Source organism: Saccopteryx bilineata, chromosome 2 (genome assembly GCF_036850765.1).
Source record: "Saccopteryx bilineata isolate mSacBil1 chromosome 2, mSacBil1_pri_phased_curated, whole genome shotgun sequence".
Classification (NCBI taxonomy): Eukaryota; Metazoa; Chordata; class Mammalia; order Chiroptera; family Emballonuridae; genus Saccopteryx; species Saccopteryx bilineata.
The window spans coordinates 332,416,731-332,444,101 of NC_089491.1; the positions used below are offsets into that span (position 1 = coordinate 332,416,731).

The 27,371-nt window shown below is 49.0% G+C and overlaps 3 protein-coding genes across 4 annotated transcripts; 2 read left to right on the plus strand and 1 right to left on the minus strand.

The window, feature by feature from the left end:
- Positions 1 to 600: 600 nt before the first annotated feature.
- Positions 601 to 8,963, minus strand: GCC1 (GRIP and coiled-coil domain containing 1). The gene is made up of 2 exons (XM_066262220.1): positions 7,589 to 8,963; positions 601 to 6,335 (listed from the first exon to the last, which is right to left on the minus strand). Exons 1-2 carry the CDS (start codon positions 8,618 to 8,620, stop codon positions 5,040 to 5,042), a joined length of 2,328 nt encoding a protein of 775 aa, XP_066118317.1. The 5' UTR covers positions 8,621 to 8,963; the 3' UTR covers positions 601 to 5,039.
- A 2,728-nt stretch (positions 8,964 to 11,691) lies between these two features.
- On the plus strand, positions 11,692 to 15,067 carry ARF5 (ADP ribosylation factor 5). Of its 2 annotated transcripts, none has more exons than XM_066262222.1 (6): positions 11,692 to 11,880; positions 12,363 to 12,443; positions 12,783 to 12,892; positions 13,373 to 13,444; positions 14,342 to 14,467; positions 14,572 to 15,067. In XM_066262222.1, the coding sequence occupies exons 1-6, from the start codon at positions 11,814 to 11,816 to the stop codon at positions 14,656 to 14,658; spliced, it is 543 nt and encodes a 180-aa protein (XP_066118319.1). In that variant the 5' UTR covers positions 11,692 to 11,813; the 3' UTR covers positions 14,659 to 15,067. The 2 variants fall into 2 exon arrangements, with proteins under 2 accessions (XP_066118319.1, XP_066118320.1); XM_066262223.1 differs by lacking the exon at positions 11,692 to 11,880 and adding an exon at positions 11,895 to 12,093.
- Positions 15,068 to 16,815: 1,748 nt separating this feature from the next.
- Positions 16,816 to 22,906, plus strand: FSCN3 (fascin actin-bundling protein 3). The gene is made up of 7 exons (XM_066254530.1): positions 16,816 to 16,859; positions 16,940 to 17,159; positions 18,202 to 18,898; positions 19,712 to 19,830; positions 21,678 to 21,837; positions 22,265 to 22,435; positions 22,701 to 22,906. Exons 1-7 carry the CDS (start codon positions 16,816 to 16,818, stop codon positions 22,904 to 22,906), a joined length of 1,617 nt encoding a protein of 538 aa, XP_066110627.1.
- Positions 22,907 to 27,371: the final 4,465 nt, after the last annotated feature.

Consider the following 27,371-nt stretch of genomic DNA (forward strand, 5'->3'; position numbering starts at 1 on the left):
CAATGGACACTCCAGCCTCAGTTTAAAAAAGATTATGTGCAATTGACATTGAGAAACTCATATTCACATCAAGTCATCTCAGGCTTCAGATTCATTCTTTCAGATGAAAGAAAATATTTAGTCCCTCCGTGGCAAGTTGAATTCACACTAAGCTAGAGATGGTCTCGTTGCTAAAGTGGGGTCATTGGCCCTGGCCAGTTGGCTCAGTGGTAGAGCGTCGACCTGGCGTGCAGAAGTCCCGGGTTTGATTCCCGGCCAGGGCACACTGGAGGGGCGCCCATCTGCCTCTCCACCCCTCCCCCTCTCCTTCCTCTCTGTCTCTCTCTTCCCCTCCTGCAGCGAGGCTCCATTGGAGCAAGGATGGCCCGGGCGCTGGGGATGGCTCCTTGGCCTCTGCCCTGGGTGCTAGAGTGACTCTGGTTGCAACAGAGAGATGCCCCGGAGGGGCAGAGTGTTGCCCCCTGGTGGGCGTGCTGGGTGGATCCCGGTCGGGCGCATGCGGGAGTCTGTCTGACTGTCTCTCCCCGTTTCCAGCTTCAGAAAAAAAAAAAATTAAAAAAAAAATTAAAGTGGGGGTCATTGGCCTCCCAGTGGCCTTCGCTTGTCTGGGCTTCCCGGACTGTGGGCTTGTCAGAACCATTGATTCTTATGTTATCCAGGCAATCTGGGCCCCAGGAAAAACAAACGCATAAAACTGACTTGGAACAGAATTCATTTCATAATTTTCAGTGTGAAAGGACTCCACAGCTGGGAGAGAATCAAGCTTTGGGAAATCAGAAGGCAGTCAGTTGCCACTGGAGAGGGGACCACGTGGACAAGGACCCTTTCTTCCCCCAGGCTAGGCCAGAAACACAGTCCCTAGCCACACATTCCCAGAGCCACGCTTTTCCATATTCCCGTTGCTCTCTTCTGAAAGACAGCACAGACAGCAGGAGGTTCAGATCAATGTGTCTGAATCCTGGTTCTGCTATTCCTGACTGGGCCCTGGGCACTTCACCATGTCATGCCTCCCATTTCTTCAACTACAAAGTAGCTGTGTTTCACAAAATTGTTGTGAACATTAGCAAAATAACTTGGGAAAATGTAAGCCATCTGTCTTAAGGTGGGCACTGGGTAAAAGAGAGTCGTTACTTTCCCTTTGTTTATAGTGACATTTGCGGTTAAGAAATGCAGAACTTAGATCTGAAGAGCTCAGTCTAACTTCTGATTCTTCCACTTCACATTCCTGGGGGAAAGAATCACAGTTCACCACCTGCTTTGCTTCAGGTACTGTGCTGACTCTTTATATTATACTTAAGTTTTCTTTAGTCTGAGGATATAACTCAGAAATAAATATTATCTCCCATTATATAAAAGTTGAGTTCAGAAAGGTTAAGTAATTCATCAAGATCATACAGCTGATAGAAGATTTCAAGCCACAATGTCTGAATCTAGTTTCTTGCTCCAAAAATCAGTAACCAGGCTTCTTGGTAGAGGCAGGGGAAGAGAGTGAAAGGGAAGGAGTCAAGGTAGTTGAAGATTGAGAGATGTAACCCATGCATTCCGGCTCTATTTCCAATTTCCAACGCTGTTTCCCCAGCTATATTCAAGGTTCTAGTTGGAACACACCACAGCAATAACTATTACCCACCCTCCTTCAGTTAGAATGATCCAGGGTCTAAAATTAGCAGTCACCTAGAACTTGGGGGACAGAGCAGCTCTAGGGCTCTTACGAAGAATCAGTGTTGCCTGCTCCGCTCTATAGTATAGCAGCTTTGACTGCAGTTTAGAGCTGGAGACTTACTTTCCATTTGAACTAGTCCAGCTCAGCCTAGACATCAGTCTCTCCATCCCCAGAAATCATTTATAGAGACAGGCCCTGACTTTCAAGTCCTGAGAAGACAGGAGCACATTCAGATTAAGCAGCCTTTGGGGCTAATCAAACCTGGTTCAGACATCTATTCGTTAAATGATCTTGGGCAAATTTAATGTCCCCGTCCCTGCTTCCTCATCTGTAAAATGGGGGACAGTGACACCTGTGAGGAATAAATGATACAATGGGTCAAATTACAGCATAACATGGTGCTGTCACCCTCCACAAGTTAGTACAACAACCTGTAGTAGCAACTTCTGAGGGCAAGTAGGGTTGGGGAAATAGTAGGGACTTACAACATCAAGGGCCTGACATAGGGACATTTATTCCCCAGGATCAGAGGTCTCCAACAGGACGGGGCAGGCAGAAAGCCCTTAGAGTTGTCACTTGCCTTCCTGCCACTTTCTCCCTCCATCTCTTCTCAGCAATCGTCCTGATTTAGGTGGCAACAGTTAAACAAGTAAGGGTCAGTCTTGTTACCTTATTTACACAACTCTGATATTTGCACTGCTGATATTCGAGGGCCAGAGCCCAAGGGAAATTTATTTTTCTATGAAGGTGTCTGATCTCAATTCTTTCTTTCTCTCCCTTTCTTTTCTAAGAGTATCTAGCACAGGCATGCCAGTCAGAAAACTAAAAAGCTTATTTGGGAGAAAGGGGTGGGGAGACAGGAACTTGTGTGTCCTTCAGAGTAGGAAGGGACCGAGTCTTTTCACTTCACTTGGAAGCAGTCACAGTCCTATTTCTATGGATACTTAACATTATTAGTAAGAAACTGACTTTCTTCTTTGCCTGTTTGGTATCTTCTTAAAAGTCAAAAGCACAGGAATTACTAGTCACAGAAAAGTAACTGTGATTATAGATCTTTCTATTCTGTTCAAAACTACCCAGAAATAACAATAATGATATATCCTACATTTGAGGGGACTGGGTAAGAAAATTAAGAGATGGTGATGAGCCTGACCAGGCAGTGGTGGAGTCAGCCTGGAACACCAAGGATCCCAGTTCGAAACCCCGAGGTCACCAGCTTGAGTGGAGGCTCAGAGACATGACCCCAGGGCCGCTGGCTTGAGCCCCAGGTTGCTGGCTTGAGCAAGGGCTCACTGGCTCAGCTGGAGGGCCCCCCCACCCCCGGTCAAGGCACAAATGAGAAAGCATCAATGAACAACTAAGGTGCCACAACTAGGAGTTAATGCTTCTCATCTCTCCCTTCCTGTCTGTCCCTGTCTGTTTCTCTCTCTGAAAAAAAAAAAAAAAAGAGATGATAATGATGATGTAGTTTAGCTTGATATCCTGAGAAACTCTTCCAGGACACATGAATCCTGATTTGAAGCATAACAAAGCATTCTTATAGAGATTACTTCTAAAGCTTAGAGTGGTAACTATGGAAGTTCCAAGAGCAATACTAAACACACGAGACATCTTTTCCCAGTGTAGCTGCATACACTCAAACACATACACATGTAATTCCAAGCTAAAAATATTAGTGTTGTAGTTGAGGCGGGTAAAGCATTGTGGTATTCATCCCTGGATTCAAGCACATGGATTAATATAATATAATGAAATATTCTTTCATTTTCATTTACCATTAACACTCACACGCTATTTGTATCCAGATAAATATAACTATAAAGGAAGCACACAGGTCAAGCTGTTCAGGTTTGATGGTTCAAGGTTTGTGTTATTAATACTTAAATACATCACTTCTGTCCCATGAAGTCCATGTACTGTTTGTAGTATGTAGATAGTGCAGGTTACCCAGCTTCCCAATCAGAACATTTAATCAAAGTCTTCTGCACCCCAAACCCTCACAAAACTGCTCCCTGATGAAATAACAGGAAGATACGATTAATCCAGTGCATGGCAAAGCATTGGTCTTTACGGTCCGAAGATTCCATAACCAGCAAGAGCAAGGGGGGCAAGGAATTGACACTATTTGAAATAGGCTTTTCTGAGTCCCTCCTTTCCAGAAAGCCTAAAAATTAAGCCTCCTTTCCTTTAGTGTAGAATGAATCTACTAATGCAACACTAAAATGTAAGAAACCCCACAGAAGGAAAAGTTATAGTAATACGTGTGGGAAGATAAGGATCATGGACTGAAATGCTGTCACCTCCCTAAGGAAGTGGGCAAAATGCCCTGGTGACAATAACCTGTGAACACCCTGCTTGTTTAAATGTAGAGATTTAGCCAGAATGCTACCCACATAGCAGCCAGTACCCGGCCCAGACTCAGCTGAACTACAACTCTCCTGTTAGGGTCTCAGCAAACTTTTTCCTCTTGCCTATAAAGCTCTGAGCTAATTTCTTGCATCCAGGCAGAATCAGAGCTTCCCAACAGGCCCCCTCTCTGTGAGAAGCTAGGAATTTTTTTTCTTAATGGAAGTTCAACATTGAAGAGGAGATAGCAGTTATTCCCTCAAAATCTCAGGCCAATGCTGGGCAGGCTGGTTAAGGAAGGGACAAGGGTGAAAGGTCTATTATAACCGTATCCAGGCCAAAAACTGGTCACTCGGGAAATCCCTAAGATCAAGCTGGTGCTCAACGGCCTTCTCTCGGGGGTCAAAAGTGGTGTGTTTTGTCCAGATAGATTAGGTCATATCCAGCTCTAACTAGATCAAGCTTCCCAGTTCCAGGATGAACTCACTATTCCATGGCCCTTTGGACTAGCAGACAATCTGTCACTATTTCAAACTTCCTGGTCCCTCTGCAGCCTGGTTGTATGTCCCCAGATAATTGGGGCAGCAGTGGACCAGACTCAGATTGCGATGATGGAGAAAAGAGGACCAGCTGGTCCTTGTGCCTGTTTAGAAATTAACTGCACTCCCTTTGGAGCCACATTTACTCCTACCTCTGCTCTAGGAGCAGGATATTAAAACAAAAAAAAGTCTTATTTTCAAATACTCTCACCACTTCCCCAACTTTTGCACTTCTCAATCCTAACCTCTCCCGTCTCTCCCCCTCGCACACACACACCACCAGAAGATGCTGCCCCAACACTTCCAGTATCTCTCGGGGCCCAAGGATAAAGTGGCAACAATGGCATTTGGCAGAAAAGCCCACCCCACTTTGAAGACTTCTCCCAGTTCAACACAGTGAGGAAAAAAATAAGAGAAGAGGCAGTAGAAACCAGGGCCTGCCCCTTCCCACCTTTGAGGCACAGGAATTTCAGGAGTTAATGAAAAGAACATCATCTCTTGCCAGAAGGCCACCAGCTACCACTGGGTGGGAGCCGCATTATCACTTGTTTCTCTTCTGGACTGAAATGCAAGATAGTCAGAATGGCTGTGAGCGTCTGCTGGCGGCCCAGGCTGTCAGGCAAGGTCAGGAAGCGGTAGATGATGTTTTTGAGGTACTCCAGGTTGGCTCCCTCCCTGCTCTGGTCCCTGATGTTCTTCTCAATGTGGTTCTGCAGGGCTCCGACCTCCTCCCGGTGCCGCTCCCCTTCCTCCAGCAGCCGCTCCTGCAGCTGATGCACCTCAGCCTCCAGTCTGTGCTTCTGCTTCCGCAGCAAGGTGATCTCCACCTCCTTGCGGGCTAACTGCTCAGCATACAAGAAGAAAGTGGGCTCGTTGGCTGCAGCAACCTGAAGTGCATGGGTCAGGTTATCTGGGGGAACAGTGTCAGCCAGGTCCCCAGGACCCCCGCCAACCACAGGGCTTCTGCGCCCCGGCAGCACGGAAGACAAGGCCATGGACCGCAGCTGCTCCAGCTCCAAGTCCTTCTCGGCCAGCACGGCCAGGGCCCGGTCCCGCTGCTTGTGCAGCTCCTCCTCCAGTTTCAGCATGCGGTCCCTGAAGTCCAGCTGGCTCCGCTCCAGCTCCTGCCGGTGGTGCTGCTGCAGCCGGGCCAGCTCCTGCTTCCAGTCCTCGGTCTCCTGCCGGTGCTGGCGCTCGAGCTCATCACAGGACAGCCGCAGGGAGATGTACTTCTCCTTCAGCTCGGCAAGCTGCTCCTGAGCTTCCTCCAGCTCCTTGGCCAGGTTGCCGTCTTTGGTGTTCTTGCTCTTGAGCACGACCTGGGCCCTCATCTTGTACCTCTCGAACTCCTCCTTCAGCTGTTTCAGCTCCTGTTGGTAGTAGAGCGCAGTAGCCTTCTCCCCATCGGCGGCCTCGGAGCTGGGCATTATCTCCAGGTCGCAGAGTTTCTCTACATCCAAGGTCACCTGGCTTTTCCTAGCTGCCACCTGCAGTAGCCTCTTCAGCTTCTCCATCTTGTCCTTCAGGACATTGACGTCCAGACTAGACTCCTCTGCATGGCTGTCTAGAGGGGACCGGCTGGAGACAGCAAGAGCCAGCGTCTTGTTCTCCAGGTCCAGCTGCAGAATGCGCTCCTTCAGCTTCTGAATGGCCATCTGGTCCTTCTGCTTGGCTTTCTCATAGGTGCCCAGCAGTTCCGACACCTCGGATATTTGGTTCTCCAGGGCGGCCACCCTCTGCTCTTCCAGCTGAGACTGCTGGCGTAGCTGATCCTCAGCAAGGGCTGTCTGTAAAACAAGAGAACACATAGAAATGCATCCAGAGATGCCACAAAGCCCAGTGGCAAACTTTGAGAATGCAAGAGACGGGAGCAAAAGGATGGGGGCTGACCTGGCAGGAATGGGAACAGGGGATTTTTCTGCTGATTTGGGAGTTAACAAAAGTTCCTGTAATCTGCTTGGGTCCTGCTCCCAGTACCAAGTGATATCAAACAATATTAAAAACCTTCGTGTATCTGCCACTTTCTCCTATCATGCACTGAACTCACACACCAAGTATGCTATCCTTGTTTATCATGTACTTCCCAAATCCATTAAGACATCAGATGACATCCTTTTCCTCTACCAATATTCCTGGAAGTTCAAAACTGAGTTGAGGTCCTGGCCGGTTGGCTCAGTGGTAGAGCATCGGCCTGGCGTGCAGGAGTCCCGGGTTCGATTCCTGGCCAGTGCACACAGGAGAAGCGCCCATCTGCTTCTCCACCCCTCCCCCTCTGTCTCTCTCTCCCCCTCCCGCAGCCAAGGCTCCACTGGAGCAAAAAATTGGCCCGGGCGCTGAGGATGGCTCCACGGCCTCTGCCTCTGGCGCTAGAATGGCTCTGGTGGCAACAGAGCAATGCCTCAGATGGGCAGAGCATCGCCCCCTGGTGGGCATGCTGGCTGGATCCCGGTTGGGCGCATGCGGGAGTCTGTCTGCCTCCCCGTTTCCAACTTCAGAAAAATACAAAAAAACAAAATAAAACAAAAAACTGAGTTGACTTTCTCTCCACACTGAACAGAGGCACTGCATAATAGCAGACCTTCAAAGAAAAAGGAAATCTCGACTGAAGGCCATTACAAGAGGTTATTTCTTCGGAGAACATTCCCGTTGCCCACTTCAGTCACTCTACCAATAGGCAATATACTGGCTACCCACACATAGGCATATACCTACAGGCAAACATGCTACCTTCCATTGCACAGCTGCCACGTTACTGCTTCACTAAGCTGGTAAGATGCCAACACCCAGAAGCTCAGAGCTGTCTGGCTCCAACCCAGCCCACACCAAGAAACTCCACATTCTGTTGGAAGCATGCTCTATGGATACTATTAACCCACCAAACAGGAATTCGTAGGACTCACAAATAAAACCTTCTGAACAGCATCAAAAACTAAAAGAGCAGCCACTTAGATCTAACTATCAAAGGAGAAAAACAATAAAAATACCTCAATATTTCCCATTTCAGGCTAAATGATTGTTTGAAGGAGATGAAGATAATTACCTTCCTCATTTCCTGCTGCAACTGAGCCTGGAAATGGCTTTTAAGGCAGGCGGCCTCTTTCTGAATCTCCTGCAGCCGGGGGTCTGGCTGATTCTTCTCATCTCGAAGAGCTTGCAGCTCACTTTTGAGCTCCTCCACCTCACGGGTCAGCTGTTTAGTCTGCAGTTCAAACCCTTCCACCTGACCAGTGGCAAATGCCTGCCCAGCCAGGGCTTCTTGGGTCTCTTCTAACCGAAGCTCCAAGTCTTGGCGCTGGGTTCTCTCCTCCTGCAGCAGTTTCTGGAGCTCACGCAGCATCAAGGCATGATCACTCTGCTCTTGGGCTCGATCGTGCTGTTGTGTGATAAGTCGGGCTTTGGTTTCTGCTATCTGCTCCTGCAGCTCCTTCAATTCTCCCTCCAGACGGTCCTTCTCCTCCTCTGCCTTTTTATTGGCATCCTCTAAGTCTTGTTTCATCTTCTTCTTGTCAGCCAGGTAAGAAGCTTCCATGCGGGACTTCTCCTGAGTGACTGTGGCCAAAGAGCTGGTCAAAGTAGCCAACTGAGTCTTCAGCTGGTGCAACCGTTTGTCCACCTTGCCACCTGCAGGGGCTCCGTCCCCGCTGCTACTGCTAACACCACTCTCCGACCCACTGGCCTCTTCGGACCTTGGAGGGGGTGGTCCACGGGCCAGTCTGTCATCTTCTGCCCCAAACTCACCCTTGGTGCTAGTGGGACTGGCCGTGGTGTCCAAGCTGGTGGCGGTCCCAGAGCTATCCTCGCTGTGTGTGGAGCATCGGTCATCCACGGAGTCAGGACAGGTGAGGCCTGGAGGCTGGCCACCTGCGAGGCCCACATCCGCTTCGTGGGATACGGACAGCACCTTGATGCTGGCCTCTAGAGCCTCTTTCTCTTTCAGGAGGCTCTTATAGGCGCGGACCACATCCTTGAGACGCACCTGGTACTGGGTGAGCTCCTTCTTCTGGGTCTCAATGGTCTCCAGCAGGTCCTTCTTGCTCGGGCCGCCCCCAAAATTCATCCCAAACTTCTCCATGAGGATTCAGAACCGTCTGTCCCACGTCAGCGTTCGGGCAAACTGGTAGAGGGTCGGCGAAGACGCTGGCGGACGTTCCTGTCCCGAAGCCGCACACCAGCTCCTCGCAGCTGCCCGAGACCGACGCGGGCTGGCAGGGCAGTCAGGCAGAGCGCCCCGCGGCCCCAGGCACGGAAGGCGGGGGCGGGCCCTACACTGGAGGCGGGGCGACGCCAGCACCCGAAGAGCACACTTCCAGGCCTCGCCCGCAGTCCCGGCCGGCCTTCGGCCCACGGTCGGCCCGGGGTTCAGGCTGTGCACTGCCCCATCACGACTTCCTAACTACGGCAGCCCTCGCGGGGCGCTTCCGGGTCCGCTGGAAGTGACGGCAGCAGGGCGCCCAGGCTCCGCCCGCAGTGGGCACGGAGTGGGTGGGGCTGCCAGCCCCCGCGGGGCGGCCCCCAGTTGAGAATCTAGCTGGCTGCTAGTCGCCCCCTCTCCGGTAGGGCAGAGCAAGCACAAGTTGAGGATGCGCGAGTGATGTTGGTTTCGTAGCTTGCCCTCGTGCTACGATCAGCGAGACAGGGCGACGTCGCACTGAGTCCTTACCAAACATTCGGGTGAGCGACGCATCCCCTCTCTTTAAGGGCTCAGGGCCGTTGTCCCAAAAGAGCAATAACTAAGACTAAGACTCTCGCTTCGACCACGAAAACGGCAGCCCTTTCTAGGACAGTATCTGGCACCTGGTAGGCGGACAGTACAATAATTATTAGCACCCTTTCTGAGTCTGCTGAGTTGATTCAACAAATGTTTGTAGAGGGCACCCTAAAGCCAATACCTCTGTCCCAAAGTGTCAGCTATATTCCAGGAGCTTCACAAGAGTTTTTCTTTGTCGTCTTTACAATAATTTTGCTTAGTGGGTATTATTAGCACTATTTTACAGATATGGAAACATGAAGCACAAAGAGGTTAAGTAACATGCCCCAAGGTCACCCAGTAACTTTAGAAATCCTATGCAGATCAGTACCACTCTCAACATACCAAATGCTGTACCAGATGATTACAATGAAGAGACAAGGTCCTCCCCTCAATGACATCACATCTAGTGAGGAACCAGGCATGCAAATACAAGACCTGCCATCATACCAGTATGTTTAAGTATATTTAAAGTGAAATGGAAGTTAGGAGACAGGCCTATCTATCTAGGGGAGGCAAAGAAGACCCCCAGGGAAAATACTTTGAGATTTGAAGGATGAGTAGTGATAGCCCATCTAATTAGAGATGAGGGAAACAAGCATTCTAGGCAGAGTTAAAAACTGCAAGGACTCCTAGGGCATTAGGGAGACTGTCTCACCTGGAAAGCATTGAAGAGTCATCTCAAGGCAGTAGTTTAGGGTATGTGAAGGAGGTGGCAACAGATGCGACTGGCATCGTAGGTGGGAACCCAAATTAAGGCATTTAGATTAGTCCTGGGTAATCAAAAGACACTAAATTTTAATTGCAAGAGTGGCATCATCAAGACTTGTGTGACTGGGTGGCAATACCATGGGGCAGGGGACCTGTAATTCAGTCATGGGAAGAGATGGTACTGAAATAGAGCAGTACAACAGGGATGAAAAGAAAGAGGTTAATATAAAGGATAAAGATGTAGAACTGACCAGACTCATTCACCACTAGTTGTGTTATTATACTGAGACTCTTTTACATGTACTCTTTGGCCTTGTAAAAGCCTTCTTAGGAATGCAGGTCTCTGATGAAGAGTAAGGACATACCCTTGTACCTGATGCCCAAAGTCTGTTCTCCTTACAGGGTTTGCAGGTCAGGATGGGCAGGCCCTGGAAGTCTATTTAGATGCAGATTTTCAGAGGACCGGGTAACATCCAGCTGCACTATGCAAAACATTCAGATATATTATCTCATCATTTTAATCTTCACAATAACCTAATGAGATAGGACAAATATTAGTCTCTATTTGTAGATAATAAAATGACAGGTTGTGAGGACTGTTGAAGGCAAGCCCTGGAAAAAATTTTAAAAAGGCAGAACTGAGGCCTGGAACTGTGGCCCATAGTGGGCATTCAATATTTCTCGAATAAATGAATGAAGGTTCTCTGGTTCTCTGATTCCCAGCTCACCTCACCACATCCGATCCATAAGCCTACTAGAAGCCTACTGGGATCCAGAACAGGCAAAATGCCTGCCCTTGCTCCACTGAACAACCTATCAATCTAGTTCAACCTAGCTAGCATTTGTTGAACATAAGACTGGCATTGACCCCCGTTTCTGCAACAAAAGGTATTTAAATTAATTCCTATCTTGCTACTTCCGTTCAGATGCTGAGATGAGTGGGGAAATCACTGGGGAAGCTCTTTGAGTCTAAGGAGGCAAGATCCTCACAACATCCTAGATAGGTGTGTATTAATAATCCAGGCCCTAGTTCTGTGGCAAAGGGAGGAAGGAGCTTCAGAAAGGGCTGCCTTGGTCCAGACTGAAGGCATTTACCTTCAAAGCCCATCAAGGCGAGCCGAGTTCTCCAGTATGCAGTAGGGTCTACAACCGCGCTGCCCAGAGCTGGGATCTATGAAGCAGGCGTTTTAGGGAACCATGCAAGACTGAGAACTCGAGCATCTTCTTCCCCGACTCCTCTCGCGATTCTACGGTCCCTGAACTACCTACTACGCTCGGAGCCCCTCACTTGGAGCTGAGGGGGCAAAAGGGAGGACTAAGACCTCTGCACGGAGCTTCCGCACCCTTGAGAGGGTGGTGCACACAGTCGTCGTTGCCAGCTACCAAGAGCTAAACAGGAGCCCAGAGTGGGCTGACCGCCAACAAACCAAAGCCCAGCGGCCCGCCACTGATAATGCGGGTGCGGGCCGCTATGGAGCGTTGAAGACTTTCCTCGGCCCCGCTCAGGCTGCCGGTCCAGCAGCTACAGATGTGACAATCGCCCTAGCAATGCGGAAACCCCAACCCTTTTCCTCTTTGAAACCCGCGCGGGACCGGTTCAGCTTGTTTCTCCCGGAGCCGGAGCCGCCGGGCGGGGCTGGGGGCGGGCCCGGGCGGGGCGGGGCCTACGTGACGTAGGGCGGGCCCGGGACGCGCGGAGGCGGTGGCGGCACCTCCTCCTGCTGCTGCTGAGCCCCATCCCCCGCGACCGGCAGGTTCCAGCCTGCACCCCGTGTCCGTGCCCGTGCCCCCTCCCCCGGGCCCCGCCATGGGCCTCACCGTGTCCGCGCTCTTTTCGCGGATCTTCGGGAAGAAGCAGATGCGGATCCTCATGGGTGAGGCATATCAAGCGCGCGGCCCGGACGGGAGCGCCCGCCCCCGCGTCCCTCCAGCCCAGCTCACCCGATCTCTGACCCTGAATCACCCAGCTCCTAAAACCTCGGGGTTACTGCTCTTGGGCGGGCTGCGGTCTGCACACCGCCCCGGGGGCCTGGGGCCCGGGGCTGCGGGCCTGGGTGAGATGAAGCTCCCTCCGCCCAGCCAGGCTGGTAAGAAGGGAGGATTCCGCCCTTGGAGACGACTTTTAAAAAAAGGAGTGCGGCCCTCCTCCTGTGACCTTACACCCTCAGTCCTCTCCCGCTTTGGGGTTTAGGAGTTGGCGCTCACCGCCCGGACTGCCCTCAGGCCCGGAAGGTAGACAACAGCGCGCACCTGAAGGCGCTCGGGCTCTCCGCCCCCGTCCTGGTCTCTCCCCTTCCCTGGTCTCTAGAGGGCTCCCTCGCTCCCATCTCTATCCCTGTGCCCTTCTCCTTTGCAGTTGGCTTGGATGCGGCTGGCAAGACCACAATCCTGTACAAACTGAAGTTGGGGGAGATTGTCACCACCATTCCCACCATAGGTGAGTCTGGAGGCAAGCTTGGGAGGAGCGGGAGCGCGGCGGCTGACCTCCTCAGGGTCTGCTGCTCCCCATTCTGCATCCCGGTGCTGGGAGCTGACACCAGATACTGCTACCTGAGAAGTGGGTCACAGTATCTCTAAGTGCTGGCTGGTGCTGAGGAGGGCTAGATGTGACCTAGCCCCGCCCCGTCAGTGGACTGCCGGCTCTCTGGGCTTCTGGTCCCTTGGGCCTTGATCGTTTGCCTTCTGGTTTTGTGTCCCTGTTGAATTCATGTAGTTTTAGTGAGTTCCTTCCTTTCAGTACTTTTTATTTTCATGTATATTTTTTAATTATCTGCAGGTTTCAATGTGGAAACAGTGGAATACAAGAACATCTGTTTCACAGTCTGGGACGTGGGAGGCCAGGACAAGATTCGGCCTCTGTGGAGGCACTACTTCCAGAACACTCAGGTGGGGTGGTGGTGCCTCCCCAACCCCCCCCCCCCCCCCCCCCCCCGGGAGGCAGTGTTAGGGTTAGGAAGACTGAGATGTTGGCCTATCCTAGGCCCTCAAACCAGGGAAAAGCCTTACCCCCTTCAACTCCCTTTTTATAAGCTAGCCTGTCCTCATCCTTCAGAATTGACCTTAGTCTCCTGAGCCTCAGCCACCTTAGGTGTGTGCTGAGAAGCAGGGTTCTGGGTCCAGGGTCCAGTCTGCCTGATTTAGCTCTTATCACATGTCCTTCCTTGTTCCCATACATGTCTTTTAGCTAGACGGCTTGCCTAAGGGCAGAAGCTATATCCTTTGCAGGGTGTCTCCAATTGAATTTGTGCCAGGATGTCTGCAGAGCACTAGTGGAAGTTTTTAGACACAATTAAAGAGAAGGAGCCAGACTAAGTATGTCTCGGGCAGAAGTGATTGCTCTGCCTTGCTTTCTGCCTTCCCGTCCAGGGCCTCATCTTCGTGGTGGACAGCAATGACCGGGAGCGGGTCCAGGAATCTGCTGATGAACTCCAGAAAATGGTGAGCTCCCAAGGCCCCGGGAACTGAGCCCTAGCTTTGGAGACAGAAATCTCTATCCTGGTGTGAAAGTCAGGAAATGCCTCACAGGCCTTGAATGTGTGTTTCTCTGTGAGCACAGACACAAGAGGACTGTCACCTTGTTTTGAATTTGGGCCAGGTAACAAGTTTAGAACATGAATTTTCATGTCTGCACATCTGAGTCTGAGAAGTGGGTAGGAAGAGGGGACTATGTGGTGGAGCGAAACATTATCTTATGTTCTTGTTTTTCCATTTGGAAGTTTTGTCATTTTTTTTTTATTTCTTTTTTTTTTTTTTTTTGTATTTCTTTGAAGTTGGAAATGGGGAGGCAGTCAGACAGACTCCCGCATGCGCCCGACTGGGATCCACCCAGCATGCCCACCAGGGGGTGATGCTCCGCCCATGTGGGCTGTCGCTCTGTTGCATCCAGAGCCATTCTAGTGCCTGAGGCAGAGGCCACAGAGCCATCCTCAGCTCCCGGGCAAACTTTGCTCTTGGCTGCAGGAGGGGAAGAGAGAGACAGAGAGGAAGGAGAGGGGGAGGGGTGGAGAAGCAGATGAGCACTTCTTTGTGCCCTGGCCAGGAATCGAACCCGGGACTCCTGCACACCAGGTCAACGCTCTACCACTGAGCCAACTGGCCAGGGCCAGTTTTGTCATTTTGACTAGGGTGATCACACAAATTAAGAAAAGGCTTGCTCTGGACTTAAGGCCAAAATGACCTCCAGTGATTTATAACTCTGTCTTGTATTCAGCAGTAGGTTACACAGTATTATATTTTGCTACAAATATGCTAGAGGGCAGAAAGGGGACCTCCCTTACACAGCAGGGAAGAGGGGCCCCAAAGGACCCCAGAATCCAGCCCCTTGGCCTCTCTCAGCTGCAGGAAGATGAGCTGCGGGATGCGGTGCTGCTGGTATTTGCCAACAAGCAGGACATGCCCAACGCCATGCCCGTGAGCGAGCTGACCGACAAGCTGGGCCTGCAGCACTTACGCAGTCGCACGGTGAGGGTCCTGCCTCTCCCAGGGGAGCCACAGGCTGGGCAGGAAGTAAAAGCTTACCCCTTTTGTTCCCTGCCACTAACCTCATTCTTTCCTTCTCCCCACAGTGGTACGTTCAGGCCACCTGTGCCACCCAAGGTACAGGCCTGTATGATGGGCTGGACTGGCTGTCCCATGAGCTGTCAAAGCGCTAACCAACCAGGGGCCGGCCCCTGCAGCCTGGAACCTCCCACGTGCGTCCCCGGGATGGCCAGACTCCCGGACTCCTCAGGCAGTGCCCTGCCCTCCTGCTCCTTCTCCCACAGACACAGGCCTCTGCTCCTGCCCCTCCTGCCTGCATGTTCTCTCTGTTGTTGGAGCCTGGAGCCTTGCTCTCTGGGCACAGTGGGGTCCACTCTCCTGCCTACTGGGACCTGTGGAAGGGGCTTCCAGGGCCAAGGATACTTCTTCCAGAGGAGGAGCAGGGACCTGCTTTTACTTTGGTTTTTTCCATTTTGGGTATACCCTTGGGACCAGATGGGGAGGGAAGGTGAGAACTCCGGGCTCTGGGTGGTGCTATGATATGGCACTGGATATTGAGTAATAAATTTGCTGTGGTTTGTACATAGTGTTGTCTATAGCATAGAAGTGGGGGCTGGGTCATTGGATACAGAGAGACAATATGGGGGACACTCAGAGCAGCTAAGGCTGCAGGGCCAACCCCCTCTCCCCAAGGACACACACACACACACACACACACACACACATTGTTGCCTTCATCTAGCTCAACTTCTTATTTTCCTCCCATCCCCGCCATTGATTTGTGAGAGAGGAATCAATGTGCACCCATTGATCACTTCTCGTATGTGCCCTGACCGGGGCTCAAACTAGCAACCCAAGGATCAAGCCGGTGACCTCGGGATGGAATCAACAATCTTTGTGCTCCCGGATGACACTCTATCCACTGCACCACCAGCCAAGGCATTCTCCCTCTTTATTCTTAAGGCCAGAAGTACTGTAGGGGTTCCTGTGGAGAAAATCCTATTCCCCAATTCCAAGGGGCCCTTGCTGTGGGTAACAAGATCTACCTCCCTACTTTTGTAAACCACATAACTCTCATATCCAAGCTCTCTGCTAGCTAGTTCTGGTTCCTGATGATTACTGTGCACATTAAAATTGAGAGGGAGGGAACATTCGTTAAAAATAAAGGTCATCGGGTACACGTGAGAAAAAGGGATTTATCAGGACTGGTCTAAGGCCCAAGAATATGCATCTATAAAGTCACCCAGCTGACTGTGGTCTGTTAGCCTTATTTTCTAAAACTTGGTAGGGATTACAGCTCCTCACTGTGCACCACTGGGACACTTTCTATCTGGGAAGACACCCCCCACCAGTGGGGAATAGGAACCAGGGCTGTGTCCTCTTCTCCAAGTGAGGTTCACTCTGCCCATTTTTCTTTGCATCCCAGCAAAGCTTAATAAAACACACCATTACCACCATTCTTTTTTTTTTTTTTTAAGATTTTTTATTGATTTTAGAGAGAGGGGAGGAGCAGGAAGCATCGACTCATAGTAGTTGCTTCTCATATGTGCCTTGACTGGGCAATCCCAGGGTTTTGAACCAGCAACCTCAGCATTCCAGGTAAATGCTTTACCCACTGTGCTACCACAGGTCAGCCACCACCATTATTTCTTTTTTGCCGTTCTTCCTTCCTTCATGTCAGTTCCTCCAGATTGTAACCTGGTTTTCACTGTGAGCTTACCGTAGGAAGTGAGTCCCGGAGGCTAATGGCCAGCAGAAACTCTTGGGGGACTGGGCTAGTATTCTCAGAAGCAACACTGTCTGCGCTGCCGCAGTGCAACTGGGGCTCGTGTCAGGTGCTCTGGACTCTTCCCCTCCTAGGCCATCCTCTTCCCCTGCTCCTATCCAGCCTTTCCTGATGAATAGCATTTGATCCTTGCTGGTTATCTACCTTGAGTGTCCTCACCCCCCCTAAAAAGAACTTTCTGAGACATTTTGGCCTCATCCTCCCAAGGGCCATAAAAGTTAATAGATTTTTCTTGGGTATTGTGAACTCCAAAATCACCTGAGCCCCAAGGGAGCCAGTTAGAACCCACTTCCTGGAAAGAAAGGGGTTGGTTTCTATCCTGTGATTGAAGGGAGAAATAGACATGAAGAAGGGAGGGACTTGCCTGAAGTCACAAGTGGTCCTCCTGCACAAGCTAAAATTCTGATTCTCAGTCTTAGCTCCGCCCACCTTGATGCTGCAGGTGGTGTGGCGAGGCTAATGCCAGAAGCCTGGACCCACTTCCTCAAGGTCATAAATTAATGCTGAGCCGGTGACCTTTCCCCACTATGGTGGGATGAGAGGCATGAGAGGCAGCTGTCACAGTCACAATGCTCCCGGGTCACAGAGGTACTGGGCCCTAGTCAGCCTCTGCCTGGAAAGTTCCCTCTAGCAACGTCTTCCGGTGGGTACTTTGGGCCTGATTCCAGGCCCTATGGCCTTTGGAACCTCACCACTGGGGGGAAGGTTGGGCTAAAGAGAGTCATCTCCTGTGGTGCCAGCCCCGTGGGTGAGATGGAGTGGACACAAAGACGACCCAAGCCAGAGGACTTAAGAGTTGGGCTCATCAGCTGGGCAGGATTCTACCTTACTTATGATCCATATAAGAGTACTGTCACTGCTACTGCACAGGGTTTGGGCCGGAGACAGGTAACAGTAAACCTGTACTAGGACCGTTCTTCCCAGTGACTAAGCTCTCAGGTGGGGCAAGGAGGGTGGAAGCGGGGAGAGTACACTCAACCCAATCACTTTCCTAGCCTCTGCCGTTGCTAGGCCAAGCCCATTCTGCCCCAGGCTCTTGCCCACAGGTCTCCATTGCTTCATCTCCCCCTCTCTGAGCCTGTCCCAGTAGGGGAAGCCTCAGCCCCGGCCTTGCTACATTGTCTCGCTTTGGCTGTCCCCTACCCTCCATTCCAGCAGGGAGGGGTTGTGTCATCACAAAGACCAGAGGTGGAGAGCCCGGGCTGGAAGGCAGAGTTGTGGACATCCAAAAGCTAAACCAGTGGAGTTACTGCAAAGCCTATGTTTCTTTTCTGGTTGTAGTTTAGTAATGTGGTACTCTAGAAGCCATAGGAGAGTTGGTAGTCATTTTAGAGAGGGATGTAGACCCTCTGGGATGGTACTACAGAGGGAGGGAGGCAGCAGTGAGGCCCTCTCACATAATAGGGTTGATCACAACTAAAGCCAACAGTTGCATCTCAACTGTCAGTGCTCCCAACCTTATTATCCCTGAGTCTGGCCCTGCCTATAAGAGGTCTTTTCTTCTGCCATGTTGGGGAGGTGGCTTTGGGGAATGAAAGTGTTGGCTGAGTGTGATTTCCAAGGGCAACAGTGAGGAAGAGAGAAATAAGACTTAAACCAAAACACTTCTTTAAAAAATCAGGTATTGAAGAAAGTGGTCAAAGAAAAGAGGGATGTTTACCTCACTTCAGCTGGAGGAGGGGGGGACATCAAGAACTTCTCTTGGGATCCTGAGAACCTTGTGGCTCCAGTACTGGAGGTGTCCTGGGATCTTTTGATTACTGTTGGATGAAAGAGTGGAAGAGCCAACAGCTAGGAGGCCAATGTGGAGGGAAAGTTGGTTGGTCTCAATGAACGTGCTGGTGTGATGCCAGAGGTGATGGTTGTGGGACTCCTTGGTCTAGTCACTGGGCAGAACTGATTTTTCTCTTCTCCTTCCCAATGCCCCCAGACCTGGGAGATCTTGGTCAGCAATGAGCATGACACACAGGCCGTGGTACGACTCAGGAGCTTGCAGGGCCTCTACCTTCTGTGCGAGGCAAATGGCAGTCTGTGCTACGACCGGCCACGGACCAGCCACCATGGATGCTTTCTGCTCCGTTTCCACCGCAATGGCAAGTGGACCCTTCAGTGTATAATCAGTGGTCGTTATCTGGAGTCTGATGGCCAGAATGTCTTCTGCAGCTCCCGGGTCCTCTCAGCTTACCACATGTGGACCCCCCGGCCAGCCCTGCATGTCCACGTGATCCTCTACAGCCCCCTCCACCACTGCTATGCCAGGGCTGACCCCACTGTGGGTCGTGTCTGGGTGGACGCACCAGTTCCTTACCTGGGGGAATGTGGATTCCTGTTGCACTTCCAAGATGGATGCCACCACCTGGAGACCTCTACACACTGCTTCTTGTCCCACTCAGACCGGCTGGTCTCCCATGCTTCAACACAGACAGCTTTTCACATGCAAGTGCGACCTGGAGGGCTCGTGGCACTGAGTGATGGAGAAGGGGGCATGTTGTATGCACAGGGCTCACGCCTGCTCCTGGGTCTGGGCTCCAGTCCTCACAGGGGTGAGGAGTGGTTCATTCTGCAGCGTTGCCCTACCTGGGTCAGCCTCAGGACGAAGACGCGCAAGTTCCTCTCCGTTGTCTATGGCAAGTGCTGGATCCAACATGGCTATGGAAAGAGGGAAGGTCAGTTACTGGAAAGAGGAAAATGTGTTTGGGGTCAGTGAGGATTTTTGAACCTGCTCATAAGAAGATCTAGAGCAGTGGTTCTCAACCTTTCTAATGCCATGACCCCGCAATACAGTTCCTCATGTTGCGGTAACCCCAAACCAAAAAATAATTTTGGTGGCTACTTCATAACTGTAATTTTGCTTCAGTTATGATTCGGAATGTAAATACTTAATATGCATTATGTATTTTCTGATGGCTTTAGGCGACCCCGCTGGGGTCGCGACCCACAGGTTGAGAACCGCTGATCTAGAGGTCCAAGAGCATCTCTGTGTCATGAAGAAGGGCAATAAAGCAGGGGTATGGGCTTTAGGGGAAAGTAGTCTGGGTCACCCTGGCCAAGTTGCTCAGTGGATAGATGCCAAGATCACAGGTTCGATCCTCAGTCAGGGCACATATGAGCAGCAACCAGTGAGTTCACAGTTAAATAGAATAACTAAGTGGAACCACAAGTTGATACCTCTCTCTCTCTCTCTCTCTCTCTCTCTCTCTCCTTTCTCCCTCTCTCTTTCTCAAATCAATGGAAAAATTAAAAACATATACTTAAAGAATAATTTATTTAAAAAAAGAAAAGAAAGTAGATTGAGTCTTCTCTGGGCTACCATGATCCAACAGAAGATAAAGGCCAAGGAGAGAAAGCAGAGGGAACCCCAGCCGTAAAGCACAGAGGAGGGGCTGAGACTCAGTATGAAACCAGCCTCCAGCTTATTATGGCATGTTCTTTCTCCGCAGATGTCGAGGTGTTTGCTGCCTCTGAGCACTTAACCCCAATGTCACTGTTCCAGTTTGAAAGTGACAATGTGAGTCACGGTTTGCAGCTTCGTTCAACCAATGGTTGTTACCTAGCCCAGGTAAGACCTTGGCTTTCTATGCAAGACAACCCTTAAACCATGAGTTCTGCCTCTCTAAACACAGTTTCTCCTTCTTTTAGACAGATGACCAGAAGGTGAGGTGAACCATAGAAGCCCTTTGTCAATATACATTCATTTTCACTCAGTGGGCCTATTTTCATCCAATGGGGTCCATTTTTATTTAAATCAACTTTACTGAGGTATAACTTACATATAATAAAATATTCCCATTTTAAGTATGCATTTTAATACTTTTTGACAAATGTATACACTTATGTAACCATACCACACCGTTTAACAAGTTAGAGACTATTTCCACCACCGCAGAAATTCCCTCTTGCCCCTTTCCTGTCCGTTCCCTCCACCCTTGCCCTTCCCATCACTGCTGACATGTATTCTGCCACTGTGGGTTACATTTAGATTTCCCTACTCCAGAACTGCATGTAAATGAAATTATACAGTATTACGGTATGGGCATTCTTACACTCAGCAAAACATACTTGAATTCATCCACGATATTATGTGTATCAATAGTTGATTCCTTTTTATTGCTCAGCAGTATTTCATAATAATACTCAAACACAAACAATTTTTTATCTACTCACTTGTTAATTACTTGAGTTGCTTGCAGTTTGGGCTACTATGAATAAAGTTGCTATAAACATCCATTCATGAGTCTTTTTAAGGGCCTAGTTTTTCCATTATTTTGGTCTAATACCTAGAATTGCATTACTGATAAATGTGTGTTTAACTCTTTAAGAAAGTGTCAAATAGATTTCTAAAGTGACTGTGCCATTCTACATTCTCAGCAGTCACATATGAGAATTCTAACTGTTCCACATTCTCATCAATACTTGGTATTTCCTTTTTCATGTTAACTACACTAACGGGTATGTAACAACATTTTATTGTGGTTATAATTTGCATTTCCCTTGCCATTGGTAACATATTGAGCATCTTTGCATGTGTTTATTGATCATTTGTATATATACTCGGCGAGGTGTCTATTCAAATTTTTTGCCCATTTGTTATTGGGTTGTTTGAATTATTAAATTAAAAGAGTTTTCTATATAGTCTAAAGTCAAGTCCTTTACCAAATGTATCTATTGTAGATGGTTTCTCCCAGTCTGTGACTTGCATTTTCATTTGTTTAATAGTGTCTTTTGAGCAGCAAGTCTTAAATTTAATGAAGTTCAATTTTTCAATTTTATAAATAATTAGTGTTTTGTTTTTTTTTGTCCCAAGAAATTATTGCCTAGCCCTAGCCAGGTGGTTCAGTGGATAAAACATCGTTCCAACACATCAAGGTCACAGGTTCAATCCCCTGTCAGGGCACATACGAGAAGCAATCAATTGAGGGCACAACTAAAGGGATTAACTAAGCAGAACAATGAGTTGATGCTCCTCTTTCTGTCTCCTGTTCCCCCCTTCCTCATTTAATGGGGAAAATGTTAATGTTTATTATTAATAAAGCTTAAGAAAGAAATTATTGCCTACCCAAAGTTGCAAAGAATTTCTCCTTTGTTCTCTTTTAGATGTTTGATAGTTTAGGTCTATGATCCATTCTGAAATGGTTTTGGAGTCCGGACCAAGGTATATTTCTCTCCACATGGATAGCCAGGACCCTTTTAGACACTGGGCTCTGGGATACCACACAGACTGGGGAACAAGAGAGCCGAAGTCACAGCATGTTTTCTGAAATGGATCTGAAAGCACAAAGCATACCCAGGGAGAATGAAAAAGGCTAGTTGGCAGCGTGTAAGAAAGAGGGTCAAGGAATAGAAATGATGATAAGAAAGCTGTTTTCATTCCTTGCTTCCCTTTTCTGTCCCCAATGTTATCTCCAGAGGTGCCATAGGATGGTCGTGGCTGATGGGCACCCGCTGGAGTCGAACACCCTCTTCCGTATGCACTGGAACTGTGGCAGGATCATCCTGCAGTCTCCCAACGGACGCTTCCTGGGCGTCACGCCCAACAGCCTGCTGCTGGCCAATGCCACCATTCCAGGTGAGCTAAGCAGCCCTCCTGCCAGCTTATTCCAAGTCAGAGCTGCTTTCAAGGGAGCTGGGATATATTAGGACAGGCACTGGAATTGGGCTCAGAAAGATGTGGGTCTGTATCCTTGCTGGTCACTGAATTTTTGTCATCATTTGGGCAAACTGCTTCTTTGAGCCTGTTTCCTTGTTTCCCATTATCAATGGAGGTGATACCCAATCTGCCTGTCTCACAGAAGTATTATAAGGATTAAATAGATTCATATATCTTAAAGGAGGTGATTTCACAAACACCCACCCAGCAGAAGCCCTGGTACATAGTAGGTATTCACTGAGTGTTAAAATATTGACAAGACCCATCAGCGTCCTCCCTTCTTGCTTCCGTCTGAGAAAGCATCTAGAGGCAACCCACCCAGATAATGCCTTCCTATTTCCTTCAGGCCCAAATGAGGAATTTGGGATTCGATTAGCCAACCGCCCCTTCCTTGCATTGCGAGGTCGGTATGGGTACGTGGGCACCTCGCCAGAACACGACCTCATGCGCTGCAACATGGACCAGCCCAACTGCATTCACCTGCTGCCCTGTCGCCAGGGCATCTACCACTTCCAGGGTGAGTAGCTCCTCATCCTCATCTTCCCTTTGCCCCAACTTGCCATTCAGGGCCTGTTCATCATTAAAGGAAAAACGGAGTATCTGTTAGTTTTCACACTTCAAGTCTTCCAGAGTAGACTGGCAGAACAGAAGCCCGTCCTGCCGCATTTCCATAGAGAGAGATACTGATGCAGGCGCAGGTGGGGTAAGCAGCCAGGAAGGGTGGCATGTCTGCAGGACTCCCCTCCTGAGTGGCCCACTGACCTGAGCTCTTCCCTCCCCAGCACAGGGTGGATCCTTCTGGTCGATCACCTCCTTTGGCACCTTTCGTCCTTGGGGAAAGTTTGCTCTCAACTTCTGTATCGAGCTTCAGGGGAGCAACTTGCTCACGGTGCTGGCACCCAATGGCTTCTACATGCGGTCCGACCGAAGCGGCACTCTGCTGGCAGACAGCGAGGACATTACCAAAGAGTGTATCTGGGAATTTTAGCTGAAATATAGTGGGTAAGGACCTGGCTTGGGGAGCAGAAGCTGAGAGGCAAGAGGAGAAGGGAAGTGGCCGGTGGCGGTGGGGGAGGGGGCAGGGAGCGGCACGTGAGGTTTAGACTAAAATGCACATGGGCTGACTTCTGTCCCACAAGTTGATCACTCCAGACCTGTATTCCAAATACGTGCCTTTCCTCTCAGGGCTTCTAATCCCGGATGTGCTGAGAGAGGAGAAATCAGATCTAGGTTTCTTGCTATTACGCCCCACATAACAGTACTTGCAAGCAAGAAGCAGGGGACAGAATGAGGTGCTTGTGTATCTGACTCTATTATGATATAGAATTGTGCCCATTTTTTCCAAAACAGGGACAGAAGATCTGTTTTCTACCCCATGCACTTTCTCTATCCTTCTCCCTGGATCTCTGGAGTGCTGATGGCTCCCAGACCTTTATCTCCATCTTGACTCTTCTCCTGAACTCTAACCTCATCCATTTCTAACTTCCTGATTGACAGTTGACTTCATCCAGCCATCCCCTCAAAATCAGCCACCTCATCCTTCCCTCCGAGGGTAATTATTCCTGCCCCCTCCATGACCAGCGAGGGCTTTGCCATCATCCCAGGAGCTCAGGATCAAGAGAGCGCCATCTCTCCTTTCTCCCTTTGTTCTCTTCACCAAAGCCCCTGGAATTTCTTGGCTACTTCCTTAGCAACACCCCTCTAGAGCTAGCTCTAGAATTTCTTAATTGCTCCAGGCTTTTCTCCCAAAGGGCTCCCCAACAGCAACACTGACCCAGGGCGCCTCCCCACCTCCTGGTCCTCCATATCACGTTCCCTTTCCTACAGTGCTGCCCCTGCGCCATCAGGCCCTGTTCACAGCGCCCGAGGGCAGGCTCAGACCTGTCCCTTCACAACCCATCTCCCTTCCCTGGTTTGCAAAGTGATGAAGATGTTGTAGAAAGAGCTTTGGTTTTGATGTCTCAAAGACCTGGAACCAAGAACTAGTAAGGCTTGGTCTTTGGGGAAAATGCTGTAACACTTTCAGACCTTGGTTTCCTCATCTGTCAAATAGGAATAATGTTCACTGCATAGGGTGGTGTGAAGTTTAGTTGACAATGTGAACCTCCGTATACACCTCCCCAATAACTGTTCACTCCTTTCCTACATTTTCTAACAGTTTTTTACACACACCTTTTACTATGGCCACACTGGGAGAAATACAATGAAATCCCACTGGACCTGTTTTCTAATCTATTCCATGGAGGGTTTGGATTGAACTAAATTTCTCAGGCTCCATCCAGGCCTGACCATGTATTGTAAAGGTTAAGAGCAGCTCACTTCTAGATTCAAAACTGTGTTGTAATTAGATGTTTGTCAGTTAAACAAACCTGTTTGACCTTGGGCAAATGAACCTCTTAAAGTCTGTTTCTCAGGGTGAAATGAAAAGCTAGCATTTATCTCATAGGATTGCTGTGTCACACGTGATAATAACTGTAAAATGCTTAGTAAACAGCCTGACACCTCATACACTCTCAGTACATTTTACCTGTTGACAGCACTCTCCCTAAGAACTCTAACGGTATTTCAGCATCATTCATTTGATTTAAAAAAAATAGTTTCTCCCACCTCTTTCTATAAATGAAACTTACATGTCCATGGGAGCCCTCATCAAGAACGGGGCAATTCACTTTATTCTTCTCTTCCCACAGGATCTTACAGGTTTTTTCCTAAAAGCTGAAAACCAGCAAGTAACTGACTAAAGGTTTCTATTTCCTCCTCCTTCCCCAGGTCAGTGGGATGCCATCTACCGAAATCCAGTCCCTCCAAGAGAAACTACTGTCCTGAACAGAACAGGAACTCCAGAGTCAAGGTCCATGAGAAGAATATCAGTTACACAACTTTTCCTACCCAGTTACCAGAACATCTGTTTCGAACAATAATACATCACAAAAGGCCACCCCCCAAACCTTAGTGTGCGTCTTACTCAGTACAGAGTAGGCGTCTGGAGGAAGGGGGAGATTGGGACTGAGGCTGCAGGCCACTCTAAGTTCTAGCCAGAAGAGGGGAGACCCAATGGCAATCAGAGGATCAATGGAAGGTTGATCTCATCCCCCTCAGAACCACCAGACCTTTCCCAGTGATGCCATGAGGAAGCAGCCTTGCCCTGAAGGACACAGAATCCACATCTGACTAAATGTCCTTTGGTTTAGAAAGAATGAAGAATTCTTAATCCTATGGGCATGGGGTAATGGGAATAATACCTTATGCCTATAAAGCCCATTCCCTCCCCCACCCCATTACCCCAAAGTTTTCCAATCAGTCATCCCACCTTATCATTAAATTTAGCCCAGTCAGTTGAGCACAACAGGTACTTCCTCCATCACTGCCCACTTCTTGCAGGGATTTGCCCAAGGTCCCATGGCTGGGGTCTCTGGCTCAATTTTTCACTTAGAATAGAGTCTAATGTCCACTACTCTTTCCATCAAAACCGAGTTTCCAAAGTGACTGCTATTCTTGCACTGTCTTCATAACTTTGATGTTTATCTACTTTCCATCTGCCCTATTAATGTTTTTATTGACATAGACCCTTAAGTACATTTATTTAGAAAGAAATATTTTAAACACGATCATAAAACCGAAGACCGGAATCGCTTGCCCTAAATAGAAAGTGACCATAGAAATACATACAACGAAAACAAGGTGGTGTTATCAGTCCTAGTTAGGTTCTTCCCTTCCCTGCCCAAGGCTCAGAGCCTGAGGCTCCCTTTCCCTCTGTTCAAAAAAAAGAAAGAAAGAAAAAAAAGATTAACAACTCTTACAGAGGTGCTAAAAACTAGGCCCGAAATGAACACTTTTGACGCAATTAGAATTGAAAGGGAGTTGGGAAGGGACTCATTTTCTCATTTCTGACTCAATATTATTTAAAGCAGCATCCACGTGCCTCCTAAAATGTTCTCAAAGACCAACAGTGGTGCCCGACTCCCACTTTGAGAAAATTGCTTTGTTCTTTAAGAAGTGCCTGAGTTTTCAGCCCATTTAGAAGAGCAGCTGAAACCAGATGGAAGAAAGTGACCTCCGGGTTTTGTAAGAATGTCTCTCCTCAAGAGATATGAAAGAATTTTGTAAAAATTGTATCCAGTAAGTGAAGGCTGAGGACACTATAGGCCAGAGCACCTCCCTTCCTCGAGTACATTAAGAACAGGCCACAGATACAGAGTGGGACACATTCTCTAGAGAGATAGGAGATCAGTGGTCCCCAACCTTTTTTGGGCCACGGACCAGTTTAATGTCAGAAAATATGTTAACAGACCAGCCTTTAGGGTGGGACGGATAAATGTATCACGTGACCGAGACAAGAGTCAAGAGTGAGTTATTTATTCTTTCTCTGCGAACCGGTACCAAATGGCCCACGGACCGGTACCGGTCCTCGGCCTGGGGGTTGGGGACCACTGCTCTAGATCATTGAATGCAATATCTCTCAGCATTTTATAAATATACAGCCACTTTCAAATGAGCAGGCATGCGTGTGCAAGGGACACATACACGTACTTTCTCTCTTATGCCCTGTTCCCCACAAGGGGCCGTCTGTTCTCCACTTAAATATGCCCAGCCATGGGGTCTCAGCTGACAACTTCTTCCATTGCCGATGACAGTCCTGTCGCTGAAGCGAATAGTTTATTCTCAGATGGTGCTATGCAGATTGCCACCCCACAGAGCCTTGCCCATTTCCCTGCACAGTCTGTTCAGCAGGCCTCCATCTGAGAGTACTGAGCCAGGGCAGGGGCAGAGTGTGCTGCTCTGTTACCCTTGAAATTTCATTCTAAAGCTCTGCTGCCCCATAGAACTTCCTGCACTGGTGGAAATGTTTACCGCCCAATACAATAAGTAGCCTTGGGCCAAGTGTGACTATTGGGCATTTGATATGTTGCTAGTGTGAGTGAGCAGCTGAATTATTCATCATATTTAATTTTAATTATATTTTAATAACCACATGTGGCTACTTATTAGACAGCATAGTTCTAGAGTGTTTGATTATAAAGAGACCTCTTGAAGGACAACTTCTGGGCCAGCACCTGGAGTAAACAAATTCACCCCCCTCTCCTCCCCTCTGCATGGCTTTCCATCCCTGCCCTTCAAAATAGGAAGAATTGGAAGGATGATCCCATCCCCCATCCCAACTACCCCTTTCTTCAGCCCCTTTCTCCCATATTCTTCTTTTTACCTATGCCCCAAGGCTTCCTAGGAGGAGCCTAGAGATTCCTCTGCAGGGAACAAAATTGAACAGATTGCCAAAAAAGTAGCAAGCAAACATGCCCCAGGAGCATGTATCAAAAGATGAGCGGAATATGCAAATGGAATTTCTATTGTTCACTGCTAACCCAAAAAATACACATGCAATTAAAGAAGTAATGTCTAAGGCATAATTGAAAATTTTCTCAGTTGTGGTAATGGTATTGTGGTTATATAAGAAA